Here is a 19,477-nt window from a genome sequence, read left to right on the forward strand (position 1 = left end):
CTTTGCTTATGCAAAGGGGAATCTACAAAGGTATTTATTTCTCAACTCACTTTGTTTTGAGTTGAGTCTTGGTTCACCTATCTACTAGGCTTTGAAGTTCATGGGTTAAGTTTTGTTTTTGAGTGCATATAAACATGATTCCGCCTTTTAATTGTTAATTGCATGTTGTTGATGTTGCTCAAATGAACTTGTTTTTCACAAATCTTCCTTCAATCGAGTCGTTACATCCGACTATCTTTGCCTTCTCTGCTTTGAACCTCTTCACATAGTCGCAAAGTGACTCATTTGGGTTTTTCTTGACATTGAACAAGTGGTAGGACTTTTTCTTGATCGAGCGATAAGATGAATATTATTTGGTGAAAACCAAAGAAAATTCGTCGAAACTCCAGATGGATTGTTGCGGTAGGATGTAGAACTAATCTTGCGCCTCGCCTTGTAGAATGGTGGCGAATATCTTGCACATAAGATCGTTGTTGTTTCGATAGAGGATCATTGCGTTTTGGTAGTGCTTTAGGTGTCTCTCTGGGTCTTCATCTCCTTTGAAAGATGCGAAATGTGGCATGCTGAACTTGCATGGAGGCTCTGCCTACTCGATCTCGTCCTGTGAAGGGTGACTTGCTTATGTTGGTCATGTCTCATCGTAGTGGCTCGTTAGTGACCTTGTTGCATTGGAAATCGTGCAATCGCTCGGTCATGAATCTTTTTACTTCTTCCTGAATTTGCCTTTGTTTGGGAGGGAGGGAATGAGGATTTTAACGAAGCTCTCGGCTGCCCCAGGTCTATGCCACGATTGAGGTGCATGTGGTTCATTCCTAACTGGCGAAGGAATTCTTCGCAGGTTGTTGGTTGAGCTTAAGCTGAACTAAGTGATTATTTCTCTCCGTTCTTCGTGCTTCCTACTCTGATGTGAGGTGGAGGATGCTCTATGCGGGCCTAACCACGAATGAACACTTCGCCTAAAAGCTTGCTCATGTTGACTATCGGAGTGTGGCCCCAACCGTGAATGTATGCTTGTCCGTGGGCCTAATCAAGAGTGCAGGCTCCTCCGCACGTTAAGACGGGAGTCTACGCTATCTCAGGGGCCCAATCAAGAGTGTACACTACTCGAATGCTCGGTTCGTAGCTGGTTGGGTGGCTACTTTCTGGGACACTGCTGGAGAGGTTCTTTGTTTGCCCTTGTCCTACTTCAAGACATCTCATCTGGGGCACGTTGCATCTTGGTGCGCTGCAAGAGCTGATTCACCAAGGTTGTCTGTTGTGCGAGGGTGCTCGTCAATTCCATGACTTGTCGAGACAAGTGTTGTTCTCCATTTAGGTTGGAATGAATGCGTCTCCTTGAGCAATGGAAGTATGGTAGACTCTAGGCATGATATTTGAGTTGGGAAATGTCTAATCCATGGAGAAATGTGGTGACAATGCCCCTGGTTCAATCGTAGACCTAGAACTTTGAAGTCAGGATGGTTGAGCTAATCTTAGGCCGACTTGGGCTGCTTGGGAAACCATAGAAGCAAGCTGGGCTACGGGAGTGGGCTGATTGGCATGTGGTGCACACGGGTCTATGCCACGGCTTGGCAACACGTTGGGTTTTGGCAGCACGGGCCAGCTCGGCTAGGGCTTGGGTCCTTGAAGGTTGAAGTGGCAAGGCTAAGGCTGTGGCCTTGGTGCCGTGAGTTTTGTCGAAGGTGGCCACCATGGTGGTTACCACGGTGGTGCCCCGTGGAGGTGGTGCCGCTCCACTCACTGTTATGTTGAGCCTTGTAGATCTTCGCTGTCCTAATTCTTGAATGTTAGAATTTCCATTCGTCGAGGTTTCCAAATCCCTTGCCATTATACTTTTCTTTTACGTACGAAAAATCTACAAATGAACAAGAAAATGAAAAACCTTAGATGCGAGAGTCTTCTACGAGTGTGTGAATCAACTCCCAATGAAAGCACCAATTTGTGGATGTAAATTTCTTCCTCCTTATTCTTCCACAAAATTGCACCTACAATACAAATAACACCTTAGGTCAAGGCCAAGAGCCTCACGTGCCCACGATAAATTTTTTTGGGGGGGGGGGGGGGGGTGGGGGAAGTGTTTGGAGAATTTTGAGAATTTAGTAAGAGTGTAGAACTTGGGTTTTGGAGAAAATGAGGATGTTTATATAGGGGTGTGGCCAGCCCTTTTGGGAGGAGATGGACCGGCCACTTGGATGGTTTTTTGGGTGAGATTCATGATTTGTAGCTAATTAATAAATTAATTGAATAATAAACCAATTAATTAGCTAATTAATATAATTAAAAAGGAATGATTTGGGGGTTACCTTATGGAGAAGATTTGATGAGGGTGGATGAAATAGGTTTGAAATCAATACCTCTTTTGGGCACTTTTGACTTGATTGAGGGATGATTGCCCACTGATTGTGCATAAAAATCCCGATGTCCCTCAAGGATAATTTTATCTTTTTACCCAAAAATCCACGTGTCGCCTCCATATATTTCTTGATTATTTTTGGCTCCACACTTATCTCTTCCCAGGGGCCTTGCAAAAGAAGAAGTTGGGGTAAATGAATCAACACCTTCATTGACATCAATTGTCTGTGTAGCTTCACTATGAAATAATCTTCCCCATTGTTAGTCCGCATCGAGTCCACACCTTGAACAATCCTTGAGGACGTTCCAAGCATGATGCAATTTAAAAGCTTGATTTTTTGGTGTAGTCCTTGTCTTGTAAATTGTCATTGCTTTGTCACCCTGTGCAAGAAATACATAAAAACAATTAGTTGCAAAATAATATTATGTGCATGACAAATAAAATATCAACAAAGAAACTCACAACTTTTGCGGCGCTCCTTCCACTAACCATGTCAACCACGGCTCTTTCCAAGCTTCCCTTACGTAAAGTGCACGCTTTGCTGATAACCTTCCACCGATTGTAAACACCATCACCTTCCCTTCGGCCGGCGTTTGAGTTTTCATTGAACTTTATAACGATTTTACCCCACAAAACCTTTTTATTTTGATTCGTGCCAACGACACCATCTTCGCTAATAGAAACCCATGCCAAGCATAAAGCAATATCTTCCTCAAAAGTCCAATTACAACCTCTAATATACTCTTTTGCCATCTTGAAAAATTTGGAAATTGTAAGAAATGGTAGAAAGAAAAATTGTAAGAATTGTAGGAGAAAATGAGTTTTGTGTGGATGTTTGAACAAATACATAGGTATTTATAGAGTTTTTAGGTGAATTTTGAGTTAAATAAAATTTTTAATTATTTTAGCTGTTGAATTTAAATTTGGGCCGTTAGATCTTTTTTTTTTACCGTTAGATTTTATTATATTCAATTTCAGCCGTTGGATTCAATAAGTATATAAATATAAAACTAAAAAAAAAAAATTGAATGTAGGCCGTTAGATTAACCAACGGTCTGTTGAGCTCAGCCGTAACATACCCACGTGGGTGGGCCATGCTGATCTTTGCCTTGGCGCGTCGCCCGCGTGCGCGCGTTTGGTGCTCAAGCACCGAGTTTCACTCGCGTTGTTGGGGCACACACCATTTTCTAGGCTAAATCCTGGCCGGTTTCTAGCTTTTTTTCTTCTTCAAGTTTTAGGTTTTAGGCACAAATTAGAACTAGGGTTGGAATGGATTGGGGGGGGGGGGGGGGATAGAAGGGAAATTATAGGTTTTAGGCCATGGGTTGGAGTTAGTCTTAGAGTATAAAACTCCCCTAGCCTGGTGCCCAGTTTAGCCTTCTAGCTAGCTCCGCCGTTGGTCGTTTGTTTAATGGCTCATTTACATAACTGTAATCAAAATAGAGGAATTGGAATGAGGATGAATCATAATTAGATTCAAGTTGAAGCTGTTTACTTAAATGTTCCGAAATCGGAGTAAAACTGAAAGATAATTCATATAAGTTGTTTCCTAATTCACCTAAATCGGAATAGAAATCAATATGATCACTAAAATGCCCTTATTCTTTTTTGTTTTATTCATCCCCTTATTTATTTTTATTAACATTTTAATTAGTTACTTTTATTAATTTGATTAAAGTGAAGAGTTAGAATGTCATTATTTACATACGCCTTCATCTATCATCCCCAGCAGAAGATGATAACTACTCCCTCCCCTTTTCCTCTCGCACCTTTCCTACTCACCCTACCCCATAACCACCACCCCTTCTCCCTGCCAAGTATTTCAATTTCAAGATTTTTTGGGTTTTGAGAGATTACTTCACTAGATATGTGGGTTTATTATCTAAGGTTTGGGGGATAAATTCTTGAATCCAATTTGGGGGAAATGTGGCTGGCTTTTGTGAGGCAGTGGTAGGGGAGTAAGGCATGGCTTCATCGCAAGGTGAAAGGTGAGGCGCAGACGATAGAGGTAAGGCACAAGAAGTAGGGTTTGTTGGGTCAAATGGAAGCCGAGCCCCGAATCGAAATTGTTCGACACGGTAATGCATACGGTTACAAAGAGGGATCTAGGCACTGTGAGTGATAGCGAGTCCATAGGATCATCTTGTGACGATTTGCCGAATTTGATAGAGGAAAGAGTGGAGAATTTTGAGGTGGTGGAGCAAGAGGAGTCGGTGGAGGAGCATAGAGTTGTTGGAGAGGGTGTCAGAGGACAATGAGAAGATAGAAAGGGGTACTGAAGGTGAAGGTGAAAAGGTGCTTTGGGAAGAAATATTTGATTTTGGATGGAGGCTTCTCCTCGGAATCCAAATACTACCTTCGTCCAAATAATCCAATTTCGTCGATATTAGGAATTAAAATCCTGATTTTTTATGGGGCCCGCAGTACTATGTATTCCACTTGAGTTGGTAAACGCATGAATAATCATGTATGGGGCCCATATGTAAACGCGGCATAAGTGTTGATGAGATCATGAATGGTTCAAAGATGTTAGTACTCGATTATTGGTGAGAAATTTAATGTTGTCTTTTGTGTCAAAACCCTTTGTCGAGATCATTCACTTTCTATTTGTTAGGAAATTATTTCGTTTCATCATGTCGTGAAGCTGATTTTGTATTAGATATTATGAAACATATCATATTTTTTCTTGCTCGAATTTGAGAAATTTCCCTTCCAAGGACGTTCTTCAACATTCCGAACAAAAGTTATGAGGATTCGTTGTTTGCGTAAGTGTCGGCACAAGCAATCGCCGCACTTTTTCGTGTGGGCTGGAGATGGATTTTGCAATTGTTGAGTAATGTTTGTGCCCCAATTATCCTAAGTTTTCTCTGGGGTGGATTTGCTTTTATGGTTGTTCAAATTAATCACTTAACTTTGAATGTCAAAAATATAGAAACCTATTAACTTCTATTTTTTTTGAAGAATACCTTTCACTTAGAAGAAAATTTTCACGTAGTGATAAGTACTCATTAACCCAAGCAGCATCATTCCAAAGGGGCCCTCCGGCCTCGTTATGCCCCCGTTTAATGTAGCAGGTAAACGTAAAACTATTTTTTTCTTTTTTTTATTTTTCTTTTAGTGAGCTTATTTTTAATGGTCAATAATATTTATTAACACAGTCATAAACTAAGAAATTGCAAAATAAATAATACATGATGAGGTGTAGGCCCATATTCGTGGGTCCCTTGACAAGTCAGAAATCGAGACTCTCTAATTGGAGTTAAGTGGGACCTGCATTGGGTTAGCTCAGGAGTCGGGACACTTCGGCTTCTGATTATACATTCGCAACTCCACAGAACCGCCCATGAATTTCCCACACCATTACAGTCGAGAGATTTTTCCTTATTACCTGGCACAATCTGATACGCCACGTGTCAAAAATATTTATTCTTACATGTTGGTCTTGTGCGTGTTTCGTTCTTCTCTACTAGAATTTAATTATATATAAAAAAAACATAATATTGTAACCCAATTGTCACAGTACTTGGATTAGTTTCTTTCAAAACACAATTTTAAGAACGTTATGATGTCATAGTGTTATGTTTTAAAACACGATTGATTCTTCATTTTAGGGCATAACATTAGTAAACAGATACATTTATCAAAGAACAAGTGAAATACAAGCATGCGCTTAGCTAAATTAGTTAGAAGAATGTACTCTCTCCTTTATGCCACCCAAGTATTCATCATTTTTTACTTTAATAATAAAAATGTAAGTGAAATAGTAACATCACATGACGACGTGTGAGGTACAGTTGGAGCTCAACGTAAGCCGAGCGGAGCTGGAAAGTAAGAGCTGGTGAGTGTGGGTCAATCCTGCGCGCGTCGCGTCGCTGATGCTCAAAATTCCACTAGTAAAAAAAACCAATAATGTAGGAAGTGGACTGTAGAGGGCGAGAGAGTGATGAGTAATTGTACGCTGAAAAAAAAAAAAAAACGCCATCGATTTGATGGATCCATCCATACCTGGACAGAGCCCGGTGTGTGGTTTTAGCAAACCCACTGATTCTCATGCACACTACACGCTTTTTTATATTCACCCCCACCAACCCATAAATCCAACGAGCTCTCTCTCTCTCTCTCTCTCTAACTTCCCTTTCTCTCTGCAACTCCACTTCGATGTTTCAGGCTGATGATGGGAAACTGATTTAGTGCGGAAATAAAGAGAGGAGAGAGAAAAATATAGAGAGAGAAAGAAGACGCATAAATCACAGTTCATGTGACGAGCTAGCTACTCCTTTTGTTTCATATAATTCTGGGTTTTATTCGTCTGTCTTTTTAATCTCTAATCCTGGTTTGCTTCTCGTTTGCTTCTAAATTCTGAATCATTTCTTCTGATGAAAAAACCACTTTTGCTGAACCAAAAATACCAACAAAAATATAAAAAGACATAAAAAGCTGAGTAGCACCAACAAAAGAAGGAACAAAAATACAAGCTTTCTTTGTTTTCTGATGAGGTGATGCATGCACGTCTTGTCCTTAGAGATATGGAGGTCACAGAGTTGTGGCAGCAGAGAGAGAGAGAATCGTTTCATGGAATCGTTTCCGCAATTTCTGGTTTCTGGGTTTTTTCATCTGCCATTCTCTAACACCGCAGAGCTTAAAAGTCTGCAACTTTCTGCCATTTTCTAGAGCTTCAAAGCTTGTGAGTAACTTACTGGGTCAAAATCAGATTCAAGTTTTAATTTTGGGTGCATTTAGTAGTTATTTTTCTTGTTTGCAGAGGGATTTTATTTTTATAGGATTTTTCAACAACCAGAGCAAGCAAGCAAGCGAGCGAGCTCCAATGGCGGAAAACGGCTCTCTTCTCTCTCCCAGAGAAAAACACACAAAACTCACTTCCTCTTTCTTCGCGAATCCGAGATTGTTCACCAGCTTTACCTCAAAAGCCGTCTCTGAATCCGACGCCGTAATGAGCCCAACCTCCATCCTCGAAACGAAACCGTTTCTGGGCCTCCGAAACCCCTTCTGGTCCGAATCGAACACCCCCAGAACCCCGGAACCCGAATCCAGACGCATCCACTGGGACAAATTGGACTGCAAAGGCATCGGCCTCGCCATCGTCGACGCCCTCAACGAATCCGACCCGAAACCGTCAAATCCCAAAACCCGAATGGTGATTTTCGGGTCGCAGCTCAAGATCCAAATACCTCCCCTGAAACCCTCTGTTCTCTCCCCTTCCCGATCAACGAAATCTTCGGCGGATTTCAGCACCAAGACGGAGAATTCCCATCTGGGTTCTTTCTCCTCCGTCTTGTCTCAGTCGCCGGAGAAGAAATCACTGTTCGAATCCGCGTACTCCGGGCTCGAGACGAAGAATTCGAACCGGGTTTTCACGAGCTGTCTCTCTGTCAGCGAAATGGAGCTCTCTGAGGATTACACGTGTGTGATTTCCCATAGGCCGAACCCGAAAACCACGCACATCTTCGACAATTGCATCGTGGATAGCTCCGATGGCGTCCCGGAGTTTTCTCCCGGCTGGAAGTCAAACGGGTCAAGCTCTCTGTCTGAGAGTTTTCTCAGCTTCTGTGACAATTGCAAGAAGAATCTTGGCCAGGGCAAAGATATTTTTATGTACAGGTTGGTTCAATTTTTTGTTCCTTGTTATTTTTTTGTCACTCTATCGAGAAACCGGGTTAAAACGATTATTTTTTAAATCTCAATCGCAGTAATAATCGGTGTTCATTATCCGATGCATGATTACCATGTTTGTAATCTTTAATTGCCCCGGTGCTAATATTTGATGAATACGTTATCAATTTTATTTTTGATTCTTCAACATAATTTGAATTTGATTTCTAATCATTTTTTAATCGATTTTTTTTTTCTTTTGAGTTTATCATATGATTCATATTTGTTGAGTTAATAGTATTTTCTTGCCAATTACATGAAACTCCATATATATATATATATATGTATGTATGTATGTGTATATATATATTCTTGGATCATGGTTACTATTTGTATAATTATTTATGATTAGAATCTTATATTATACTGACTTGTACCTTAACCTCGAATCATTAATTCATATTATAATATAATTATGGATAGGTAACTACTACTCATACTAGGAGAGGATTACAGATCCATATTATGCAGGGTATCTTCTACTATAAAAAAAATAAACCCATCTACTCCCTTTCAACCAACTAATCAATTTTCTCCATTTTATATTCACTTCAATCATGCAAATGCATTTCATTTTGGTATTCCATAGAAAAAAAGTCTTTCTTTGCGGTTGAAAAAAGAGTAGCAAGTGCTGCTGAAAAACCAATAACAAATAGACGTGTGTTTGAATAATTGAAATTGTATCACTGGACATTTGTACATATGTGATTGGTTTCTAGCTGCATTTCATGTTCTTTCAGCAGCAAAATATGGTTCTTAAATATAACAGTCGATATTTTAATCTAAATTACGAGAAAAGTAGCTCGAATTTGGTTTAAGAGACACACAACCTGCTCTAACTTGGGTGCAGACGGAGCACTCTGCATTAGCAAACTTGGCTACGCGGAGTTTTGCGTTATTTAAGCATTCGTTGAAATTGTGTTTTGCAGGGGTGAGAAGGCATTCTGCAGCCGTGAGTGCCGTTACCAGGAGATGTTGGAGGAGGGAGTGGATGAACTGGAAGCTTGAGTAGCTGATTGTAACGTGCATGGACCATGGAAATTGTTCCTGACACTTGACTGAAAAAGCTTCAACAGAGAGAGGGGCAGAGGGTACCTTTTTCTTTTTTTTTTCTTTTTTTTTTTCTATTTTTTGTGAGCTAAATAATAGGGAAGGAAGGATAGTGATTTGTGCCATGAATATAGTCCATGAATTGAAGATACATGTACGACAATATAGTAGTTGAATTTTCTGGGAGAATGTATCTCTTTTCTTTTTTGCAATTTGCTTTCTGCCTCCCCTCCTTGTAGAATTCTAGAGGGAATGAAATCAAAGGCTGAGTTTTGTTGGATTGTTAAATATATAATTGTTGTTGGATTTTCTGTAATGTTGCTCGTTTAAACACCGATTGTCGAAAAGCACTTGAATTTTTAATAAACATTTCATTGTGTCTTAAATAAAAGCGCTTTTATTAAAAGCTCTATGGATGAAGGTGTTTTTAGTAAAAATGCAAGTGCGTTACCTTTCATAATCTCGTTTGAGACTACTTTATTGTGACTTGACAAAAATGCTTTTATTGACAACGCTTAAGAATACAAAAGCATTTTGTTATACACGCTTGCGAATAAAAGTGCGTACAAAAAAAATGCTTATCAAACTCATCTACAGTTTTTGGATTTCAATGCTTGGTGTTGGTGAGGATCATGATGTGTGACTAATTAAAGCCTACATTATATCTGTTTACCGTGTCTAAAGTGTCAATGATTTCGGTTGAAGTTGATTCTTTTTTTCTCTTTTCTTTTTTTCCATAAACAGTGTTTATTTCTTCACGAAGTGACTTACTCCCTTTTTTTTTTTATTAATCATTTTCAAAAAAAAAATTATTAGATTATTGGGGTAGCTTTGATTAGCCCACTAATGGAAGAGTGCAATGTGCATACTTTAAGGAAAAAGTTTATGTGACTGATTTCAAGGGAATAATTCTCTGTAAAACTCACTTATTTAAAGTACCAAATTTCAAAGCATAACAATACGACACCAGACAACCACTGTTCTTGGTAAAACTTTTTTATTTATTTGCAAAATAGTCTTGATATTAGCCACTTTTCATATCAAATTGAAGTTGTGTTGTCCAAATCATGACAATTGCTTCACATTTCTTAACAAACAACATTTGTATAAACCTAAAAGTAGAAATAATGTTGGCTTTTAGTGAAAGGATTATGGTATTTAAAATCGATAAAAATGGTGTTTAAGATTGTCCATTGTCAATCATTTTGATCATTTTGTGAAAAATCTCCTTTAAGTTGAACAAAAAACCACAAGTTCAAGTTGAAGAGTTGACTTGATAAACCTGCCCTCAATTTAGCGGAGATTTTTTATGGAATGACCAAAATAATTGACAGTAGACAATCTCATTGACCACTTTTATCGATTTTAAATTGCAGAGACCAAAGTGAGGAGGTATGCCAATTTTAGGGACCAGTTTGGCTAGAAAGCCAAATAATGTTTAAAACTAAGTAAAGCTAGAGCACACGTATAAATGGAAGATCTTAAAGAGAGAGTATCCTCGACGGATCCTCTTTGTGAGGATCTCAATGACCCTCCAATAACATTCGTTCATCGTCCATCGTGCGGCCAGTTTTTGTCAGGTACTGTTTCTATTCAATTTAAAAAAAAAATTACAATAATTTATGACCGCACGATGTACGATGAACGGATATGATTTGAGGATCCCAGGATCCTCACAAAGAAGATCTGGCGAGGATCCTCTTTCGATCTTAAACATCCTTTCATCACACGATATACGCACTAAGTAATGCTTATGATTCTGTGTTAGTGTTTTTAGCGCTTTGGTCGTGTTTATATTTTAAACTACGTTGTTTAAGAATTTTGTTTTGAACAAACCTTTAAATTGTCAAAAAATCAACTCGTAATGCTTAATCCTCAAATCCAACGAGGACAAATATGTCCTCTTGGACATGTTTACTATGAGGAAAAAGAATTTAAAAATAAATAAAGGGGGAAATAAGAAATAAAGATGATCTTATTTCTTTAAAAACTTATTAAAGTGGTCTCTCTTATAGAAGTAGGTAGGATTTGGATGTGGGCGTATTATATTCCATATTTTAATCTCGAGATTCTCTACCAAAACGAGTTTACAATAAATAAAGATAATTCATTATTTCTTATGTTTTGCTTGTTTGAAAAACTAGAAGCGAAGCCAAGACTATGTTGGCTATATATTGAAAACGAGAGTGGAGCCAATTTTGCCTGCATCATCACTCATCACATCTCCAACTCGAACCAATACTTTATACATTATATAATAAGTCAGATAAAACGAGAGTGACATTTCACACAAAAACAAAATTTATTAACATGTTATTGACAATGGACTTAAGAGCAAACGACTCTCAAAAAAGAAGAGATAGAAACTTACAAGTCCTATCTTTATAAGAAATAGAAACTTGCATGTAAAGGGTGCTATACTTTCCTTCCTGCAACATTTTTTACTATGTGAGGAAGGTCGGTATATTCATTTTTGCGTTAGAGCCTTAAAGGTAATTGAACTTAAAGCCTATCATAATGCTAAAAGCATTAACTTAATCTCACTCACTTTTTAACCTACCCTAGACTTGTTGCTAATAACTAATTATGTTTGTTATCATATTCGTTCTTTTTTATGACATGAAAGTATCCATTTGGTGCCCAGCTCTCAAGGACATATTCGACCAGCACAAGCTTCTCGCTTACGTCTAAGGCTTTAAACCCTCTAATCACGGGCGGAGCCACCCATAAGGCTAAGGCGGACTGTAGCCCAGGGAAGTTTCTTGTAAATGTAGTGTTATCTACACATTTATTTTTATTTCTCACACATCTCTCTCAGTTTTCAACCTTTGGATTAAATGAATTGATGATGATCAATGATAAAAAATTAATAACGGTGTGTGAATTGACCATCCTTTTTCAAACTCATGCTTTAATGATTTATGTTAATGCATGTAGCCTATATAGCCCACTCATTCCAATACAGGTTATTATTTCATGTATATTTAGTAGAGGATAGATAATAAATAATACTTTTTATGCTACAAGTAATAAATTAGTTCTATCTTCCCTCCCTCTTCTATCCTATTCGTTAAAGAAAAACATCATTTACCCTATGAGATTTAGCCTCCGTACTTCTTAGTCAAGAAAAGAAAAATAATTTTCTTTTAGTTCATAATTAAATTCCTATCTCCGCAATTCCTTACTTTTCATTGCAATTTTCCAATGAATGCAACCTTTGATACGTTCTTAATCACTTTATTTATTTATTCTTGGTTTATTTAGCAGGTTAATTATTTATATGGTCCTTGAAGTTGTCAATTAGGGTTATGATTTCAAGAATTATTTATATTCTTTTGTTGTTCTTTTATATTGATTAAAAAAAATAAACATATAGTTTTATGGTACTAATTTCAGCTAACCCACCCAAGAAAAAAATCATGGCTCTGCCATGCTCCAGTTGAACCTAAAATCAAACATATAGTGATTTTACACTCTACTATGATCATCTTTGTCCGAAAATGAGATTTAAAATGAAGAAAAACTAATCAGAATCAACTACATGTCAGAGCTAGCTGTGATTCGCAACCTTAAGACCTAATAAGCCAGTCAATCGACATCAACATCTCCTTATAGACATAAATGGATATAGATTCGGTGACACAATAGAATTTTTCTCCGCGATAAGAGAATTTCTATTTTTTTTTATTAATCGATAAAATGAATTTTTTATTTTAGATTAATAAAATAAATGATAAAAGAAATGAATCATTAAAAAATGTAAACAAGGCAGAACATTGTTTTTACCCAAGGTTCTAAAAAATACTAGGCGCTAGTTGAGCAGCAGGTAGGAGCCTAATGCCTAGGCAAATTTACGTAATTTTATATATCTTGTAACTAAGTGCATATTTACACCTAAAAAAACCATACTTGTATGGATAATAAAGGATTGATAAAATACAAAAATAGAAGTAGAAGAATACACAAAGTATATACATCCATAAAGTTCAATATTTAAAAAACAGTAAGCATATAATCATAATGAGGAGGATTCTTGGATGATAGACTAAATTATTCTTATTCATGATCTTTGCATTGGATTGGACATAGACTAAATTATTTAACCTTGTTGTATCTAGTTTATTTCTTTTCTTTGTATCTATCCCTTCAAAAGTGCTCCAATTCGTTTCACTATTGGATGAACTTGTAGTAAATCCATCATTTGTAAATTAGGCACACCATTTCCATAAGTATACTACCATGAAACCAAACAAGAAAAAAAAAACACACACAATTAATAATAATAAAAAAAAACCTCCTAGGACCGCCTAGGCTTGCCTAGCTCAAGACCGATTTTTCGAAACGATTTGCACTAAATAGCGGAGGGTCTTCACTGCCTAGAGCCTAAGGGCCGCCTAGGCCAATTTTTAGAACATTGTTTTTACCTATGTCCAGGGATTGAAGTAAAAATTATCTAAATTAAATTGGGCCTGGATCCAGTGCTTTTAATAATTGTTGAGTCAAGTTGGCCCAAAGGCACTTTGTTTGGGCCATGGGCTGATCTACTGAAGCACTCATGGCGCAAAGCAAAAGCCGAACGTGTCCATTTGTTGGCCAGAAACACCTAAAACGATAGGGGTACTTACGTCATTCCCTTATCCCGATACAGAAATGTTTAGAATCATCACACGGAAGAAAAAGCGTGCAAGTACACTTGTGCTATTAAATAATTTTCAAATATGGGGTCACCAACTTTTTGTGCAATCTCAATCTTGCCCTCGGGAAATCCAATTTTGTCCTCGGCCTCCTTCGCTCCACCTCCACCACTCTTCGTCCCTCGCATCTGCCGGAAGCCGTGCATTCTCCTATCCGGCGCCCACAGAAGAACTCGCCTCCGACGCAGAGCCCGCCGGAAGCTTCCTCCCGAGAACGACATGTCAGTCGCCGTCCCGATGCCATCGTCCCCTCGCCGGCTCGACTTGGACCACGAGTCGTTCCTCGATTCCAGGATTAGTATGTCTCTCTATTTCCGTTTATTGCAACGTTACAATAATTATTCAGCAGTCAAAGTGTAACTAGGAATATCTAAGCAAGTTTTTACAATTGGGTTTTAGGAAAATGTGATAAAGATTGAAGCTTTACTTAGTTTTGGTTCAATGCGATAAGGTGCAGGAGAAAGGGATGTGTTGATAACTGATAGGGAAAAAGAGGAAAGCATGCCTTCTCCAAGCAAGACCAAACATAGAACGAGCACTGTGAAATTTTTTGGGGTCGAATTGTGCCCTGACAATGTGGCTGTTGCCATGGTGTATTTTGTACAAGGTGTTCTAGGCCTTGCAAGGCTTGCTGTCAGTTTTTATTTAAAAGACGATTTGCATCTCGACCCGGCTGAGGTACATTTACATTCACATTTTTTCGTTGTTTTTCCGGACTGGTTTGCTTTACATTTTCGTAGCTGTAGTTGTTAAAAGTGGCATGCTTGATTAACTGTGAGCTTAAATTGATGTTGTTGTGCACTGATTGGTAAAGAATTTTACTTTGAGGGTTCCGAATAGTATGAAAAAGGTGTTAACAGGGTTACGGATAATGGGATTCTAGCTTTTGAATTACTAATGTGAGGGCACATATTGTTTTTTCTTTGATAGTTGTGAATTGCTTGTCTTTGGTGTTTGTAGTCTTGGTTTCTGACAAATTTATATGTGTTTGACTAGACAGCTGTGATTACCGGCTTTTCTGCGTTGCCATGGCTGATCAAACCTATATACGGTTTTGTTAGGTGTGAGTCTATTTGCCATGTCTATTTGGTATCTCTCAGTTACTGTATTCCGCTATTGTTGTTTGTGAACAGTTTTTTTGGGTCCTTGCAGCGATTCTGTGCCACTATTTGGTTACCGAAGAAGGTCATACTTGATTTTGTCAGGGCTTCTTGGTGCGGTGTCATGGAGTTTGATGGCCACTGTTGTTGATAACAAATTCAGTGTTGCTTTCTGCATAATTCTTGGATCTCTATCTGTTGCCTTTTCAGATGTGGTAAGTATCTATTAGTTATTCTGTTTGAATGTTATGTTATGGAAGGTATATCTTGTTACGTGTCACAATATGTACCTAACTTAGGTTTCAGCCAGAATATGAAGTTGACTTGGTTCTCAGCTAGAATTTGATTTAGATCATTTATTTAGATTGTTTTCGACATGGAAAATCCTCTTAAAAAAATAAATTTGTTATGAATTAAAGTGTATCTCAACATTGTATATGATTCAAGCGATGAGATGTGTTTACTTAAGTAGTTAATTTTGAACTTATCAGATCAAATACATAATACATACAGAGATATTATGAAATAAAAAATCAAAATGATCCCTAAGAGAGTTTATATGAGGAAGTTCTGATCCTCAGTTCTCTCCTTTTGAGATTACAAATAAGAGAACATTGAAAAATTGGGGGGGGAAAAGCCCTAAAATGATTCCAGAGGAAGAAAGAGTCAAGACTCACGAGTGTCTGGTTTAATTTTAGGGAAAAACTTAAGCCTACTTGTTTGCATTATTTAGAAAGGTTCAGCTTAAGAATCCAGATCCTCTGGTATGAAATGATGAATTGCCTCCTTTTTTGTTCAGTTTCTTCGTTCTGTAACATACTTTGTAAACCATGTCAAAACTAAGTATGTTTTAGGTTGTAGATTCCATGGTTGTGGAGAGGGCTCGTGGTGAGTCACAAAGCATGTCAGGTTCTCTTCAGTCTTTGTGTTGGGGATCTTCTGCTTTTGGTGGAATCGTGAGTTCCTATTTTAGCGGCTCCTTGGTGGATGCTTACGGTGTAAGGTACACAAAGTTTGCTGTTCAGAATGTAGGGTCCTATTGCTGATAATCATCTGATGTGGTCTTTTGTTTGTTTTTCAAATTGTTGATGTTTCAGGTTTGTTTTTGGTCTCACGGCTTTGCTGCCACTGATGACATCTGCAGTTTCTATTCTTGTGAATGAGCAGCCTGTGATTGGTGCCTCGAAGGGGCCAAATTTTCCTCTGGCTGGTCATAACTTGTTTGATAGCTGGAAAAAGAATGTTCTTCAGTTATGGGATGCTGTTAGGCAACCCAATGTATTTTTTCCCACGTTATTTATTTTCCTGTGGCAGGCAACCCCTCACTCAGAGTCTGCAATGTTTTACTTCACGTACGTGCAATTTATGAGCATGATCATTATCCTTTACTTTGTAAAAGCTACAGGTGTACATGGCTGCTTTCAATTTGTTTCAGTAAATGTTTCCAATCTTAACTAGGGCTTTTCTATTTCGTTGGTTTTCAGCACAAATAAACTTGGTTTTACCCCAGAGTTCTTAGGACGTGTCAAGCTTGTTACCTCTGTGGCATCATTGCTTGGGGTTGGACTGTATAATGGATTTTTGAAAACTGTTCCATTGCGGAAGACTTTTGTAGTAACAACTGTTTTTGGTTCAGCTATTGGGTTGACTCAGGTTTGTGATACGAGTTATTTTCTTAAGGCTCCCTTACTTAACTGTGTCAAATGAAATTCATGTGTAATTATTATTGATCTTATGTCTCAGGTTCTCCTTGTTACTGGATTAAACCGAAAATTCGGGATAAGCGATGAGTGGTTTTCAATCGGGGATTCTTTGGCCATAACAGTTCTCAGTCAGGTACACTATTAAAACAGGTGTATTGCTATTGGTTGCTGTACCCTGTAATTTGTTATAAGAATGTAGTTCCTTGGATGCATGCATTCTGAGTGTGCCTTGAAAATTTAATCAAATGCAGCTTCAAACCTTTCTTAGAAATAGATAAACCGATAAATTTAACTGATGAAATTACTCTTCGAAAAACTAAGCTCGCAACTTCTATTCATGGTTCTGTTGTCGTAACAATGTTTCGTTTTTGATATTTCGAATCTAATTGTACCACATGCATGACAGGAAATATATCTATTGCTTGTGCACAGAACTGATTCTGTGAACGGCTGTACCGCAAAACTAAATCCTAATTTTCGTTGCAGGCTTCTTTCATGCCTGTTCTTGTGCTGGCTGCTAGATTATGCCCGGAGGGAGTGGAAGCAACACTTTTCGCAACCCTCATGTCCATTTCAAATGCTGGGAGTGTTCTTGGGGGGCTGATGGGTGCTGGTCTGACCCAACTCTTGGGTGTAACCAAGGACCAATATGATAACTTGTCCCTTTTGATCATCATCTGCAATCTCAGCTCCTTGTTGCCTTTACCACTCCTTGGCCTCCTTCCGCGGGATCATCCTGATGCAAACCCGGAGGAGAGTGAATCAGATATTGAGATGAAATCTAGTTGAGTTATGGTTGTTTGGCCCTACGGTAGGGTCTCATCCAGTCAGTGGTTTTGTTATGTACTGTGATTGCCTTGATCACAGGCAACGAAGTTTTGGGGCATTCCCCTTTGACGTGCTTCTTGATCCCTAAGCTAACTTGTAAGTTTTTGCCTCGTACTGTAGCGTACACATCAACAAGAGAAAACAATTGGGTTTTGTAAATATCATATGCTATGTGTATGAAATGAACTGATAGCATCCTTGGCCTTCTTTTTCTGTCATTGACTCGTTGGATTGAATAAATCAAAGAAGAATCGAGGGAAAGAAAAGCCTGGTGTGTGCAAAATGGAGAAAAATGGCATGCAAAAACCATTTAAACTAATATGTTATCCTAATCATGAATCATTTTTCTATTATTCACAGCAAAACTAACAGAAAACTGGGCTGTTCCTGAGATCTGGCTAATCTAGTCCTCAACTAATACTGCAGTTTAAGCCATGTGGATCTGCAGTGGTTCGAACTAATTAAACTGGACTATATCATGTCTTATGTCTGAAAAAATTAATAAATGGTAGTCCTGAGCATATTAAATCGGACAACATACCAATACATAACAGCGGACAAATTCTTTTCTGGAGGGGTAAGATTTCATATGGCTAGACTAGAGTTGGTCTCAATTGTGAATACGCAATCTCAAACACCATAGTGTAGGCTCTGTTGCACGGGAGATTTTCTCTTGCAATCGGTGACATCACGTGGCAATAACGGAAGAATGGTTTACTATTTATAGATGACAATCATCTATGTCATCGGTGATGCCATTAAAACAATTTATTGGTTTCAAGAGAGTTTCTCTTTTGCTGCTACGAAGTAAGTTCTGTGAAATAACAACAGTGCTCTTAAGCAAAATAACATTATTCTAAAAGGTACATTATTGGTATCTTCTAAGACAACCATTATGATGAGAATACCTTGGTGGAATGGGTTCATTGAATTCAACCAAGGAGTTCAAATCCTCTAAGTAATACAAGGTCATGCAGGAAAAGTACATAGTTATATATTATTTATTAGACACTGTAATGACGATGAACTCGTTTAGTGTAAATTTGTACCCATCATAATGGGTTACAATGATTTCAAGTCTGAATGATCTACAGTCGCAATATTATCAGATTTATTATAACACTTAAAACAAATATTTTATTGGATAATGATAGATCTGTCCGCATTTTTCAAACCTGGTTTAGAAAACACTAGCTTTTTATGTTGTCTCCATATATGAAGATAGGTACGTGTGGGCTGTTTTATTTTAATTTTACAGCATAGATATATACACACACGTATACACATATATTTGGAAGTGACTGGTTTCGAGATTCTTCACGGCCTCATGCATATCATCAGACAGTATGGCCAGCATCCCAAAAAGTCTTCCATGTGAAAGAGATATGACGATGGATTGGAGGTTTCAAATGGAAAGAGATATGATGATGGATCTCTTTTTTCAAAACTCACATATTAAGTGATCTGGATCCTTAAAATTTGATTAAACAGTAAAAAATTATTTTAACTTTTAAAAGTTTTTACTAAATTCTATGTTTCTCAATGATTGTGGCTGATTAAATCATTAACCATAAAAGGTTAGAAATACAAGGATATACACTAATGTACAAAAAAAAAACACCACGTCCACCATAATAATGTACTGATGATGGATTGGAGGTTTCAAATGGGAAGAGATATGATGGATCTCTTCCTTCAAAACTCACGAATCAAGTAATCTAGACCTTTAAAATTTAATTAAACGGCCAAAAATTATTTTAATTTTTTAAAGTTTTTACTAAGTTCTATGTTTCTCAATGATTGTGGCTGATTAAATCATTAACCATAAAAGGTTAGAAATACCAGAATATACACTAATGTACTAAAAAAAAACCATGTCCACCATAATAATGTACTGCATTCCCCCCTCCCCCACCCCCCCGGGGGCAGCTAAATAAAAGCACGAGAAAAAAACCTAGCCGTCCATCTTTGCTTTCAAAGTTGGAGTTGGCGGCAATTTTTGTTGATCTCTTCTTTTTTCTATTTTTTCTTTTTGGTTGTAGTCTCTCTTTCGCTTTATCAAGGAGAGCCATCTGTTTA

General features: G+C 37.9%; 2 protein-coding genes across 4 annotated transcripts; both read left to right on the forward strand.

Annotated features, from left to right (window-relative positions):
- Positions 1–6,382: 6,382 nt before the first annotated feature.
- On the forward strand, positions 6,383–9,455 carry LOC137737254 (FCS-Like Zinc finger 8-like). Of its 3 annotated transcripts, none has more exons than XM_068476686.1 (3): positions 6,383–7,037; positions 7,135–7,972; positions 8,953–9,455. In XM_068476686.1, the coding sequence occupies exons 2-3, from the start codon at positions 7,179–7,181 to the stop codon at positions 9,029–9,031; spliced, it is 873 nt and encodes a 290-aa protein (XP_068332787.1). In that variant the 5' UTR covers positions 6,383–7,037; positions 7,135–7,178; the 3' UTR covers positions 9,032–9,455. The 3 variants fall into 3 exon arrangements, with proteins under 3 accessions (XP_068332787.1, XP_068332786.1, XP_068332785.1); XM_068476684.1 differs by having other exon boundaries at positions 6,386–7,037; positions 7,116–7,972; positions 8,953–9,453; XM_068476685.1 differs by having other exon boundaries at positions 6,384–7,972; positions 8,953–9,454.
- A 4,321-nt stretch (positions 9,456–13,776) lies between these two features.
- On the forward strand, positions 13,777–17,817 carry LOC137737789 (folate-biopterin transporter 1, chloroplastic-like). The gene is made up of 9 exons (XM_068477344.1): positions 13,777–14,065; positions 14,219–14,445; positions 14,764–14,828; positions 14,920–15,082; positions 15,722–15,870; positions 15,965–16,219; positions 16,352–16,520; positions 16,611–16,703; positions 17,057–17,817. Exons 1-9 carry the CDS (start codon positions 13,792–13,794, stop codon positions 17,357–17,359), a joined length of 1,698 nt encoding a protein of 565 aa, XP_068333445.1. The 5' UTR covers positions 13,777–13,791; the 3' UTR covers positions 17,360–17,817.
- Positions 17,818–19,477: the final 1,660 nt, after the last annotated feature.

This window comes from Pyrus communis, chromosome 6 (genome assembly GCF_963583255.1).
Source record: "Pyrus communis chromosome 6, drPyrComm1.1, whole genome shotgun sequence".
In the NCBI taxonomy this organism is placed as follows: domain Eukaryota; kingdom Viridiplantae; phylum Streptophyta; class Magnoliopsida; order Rosales; family Rosaceae; genus Pyrus; species Pyrus communis.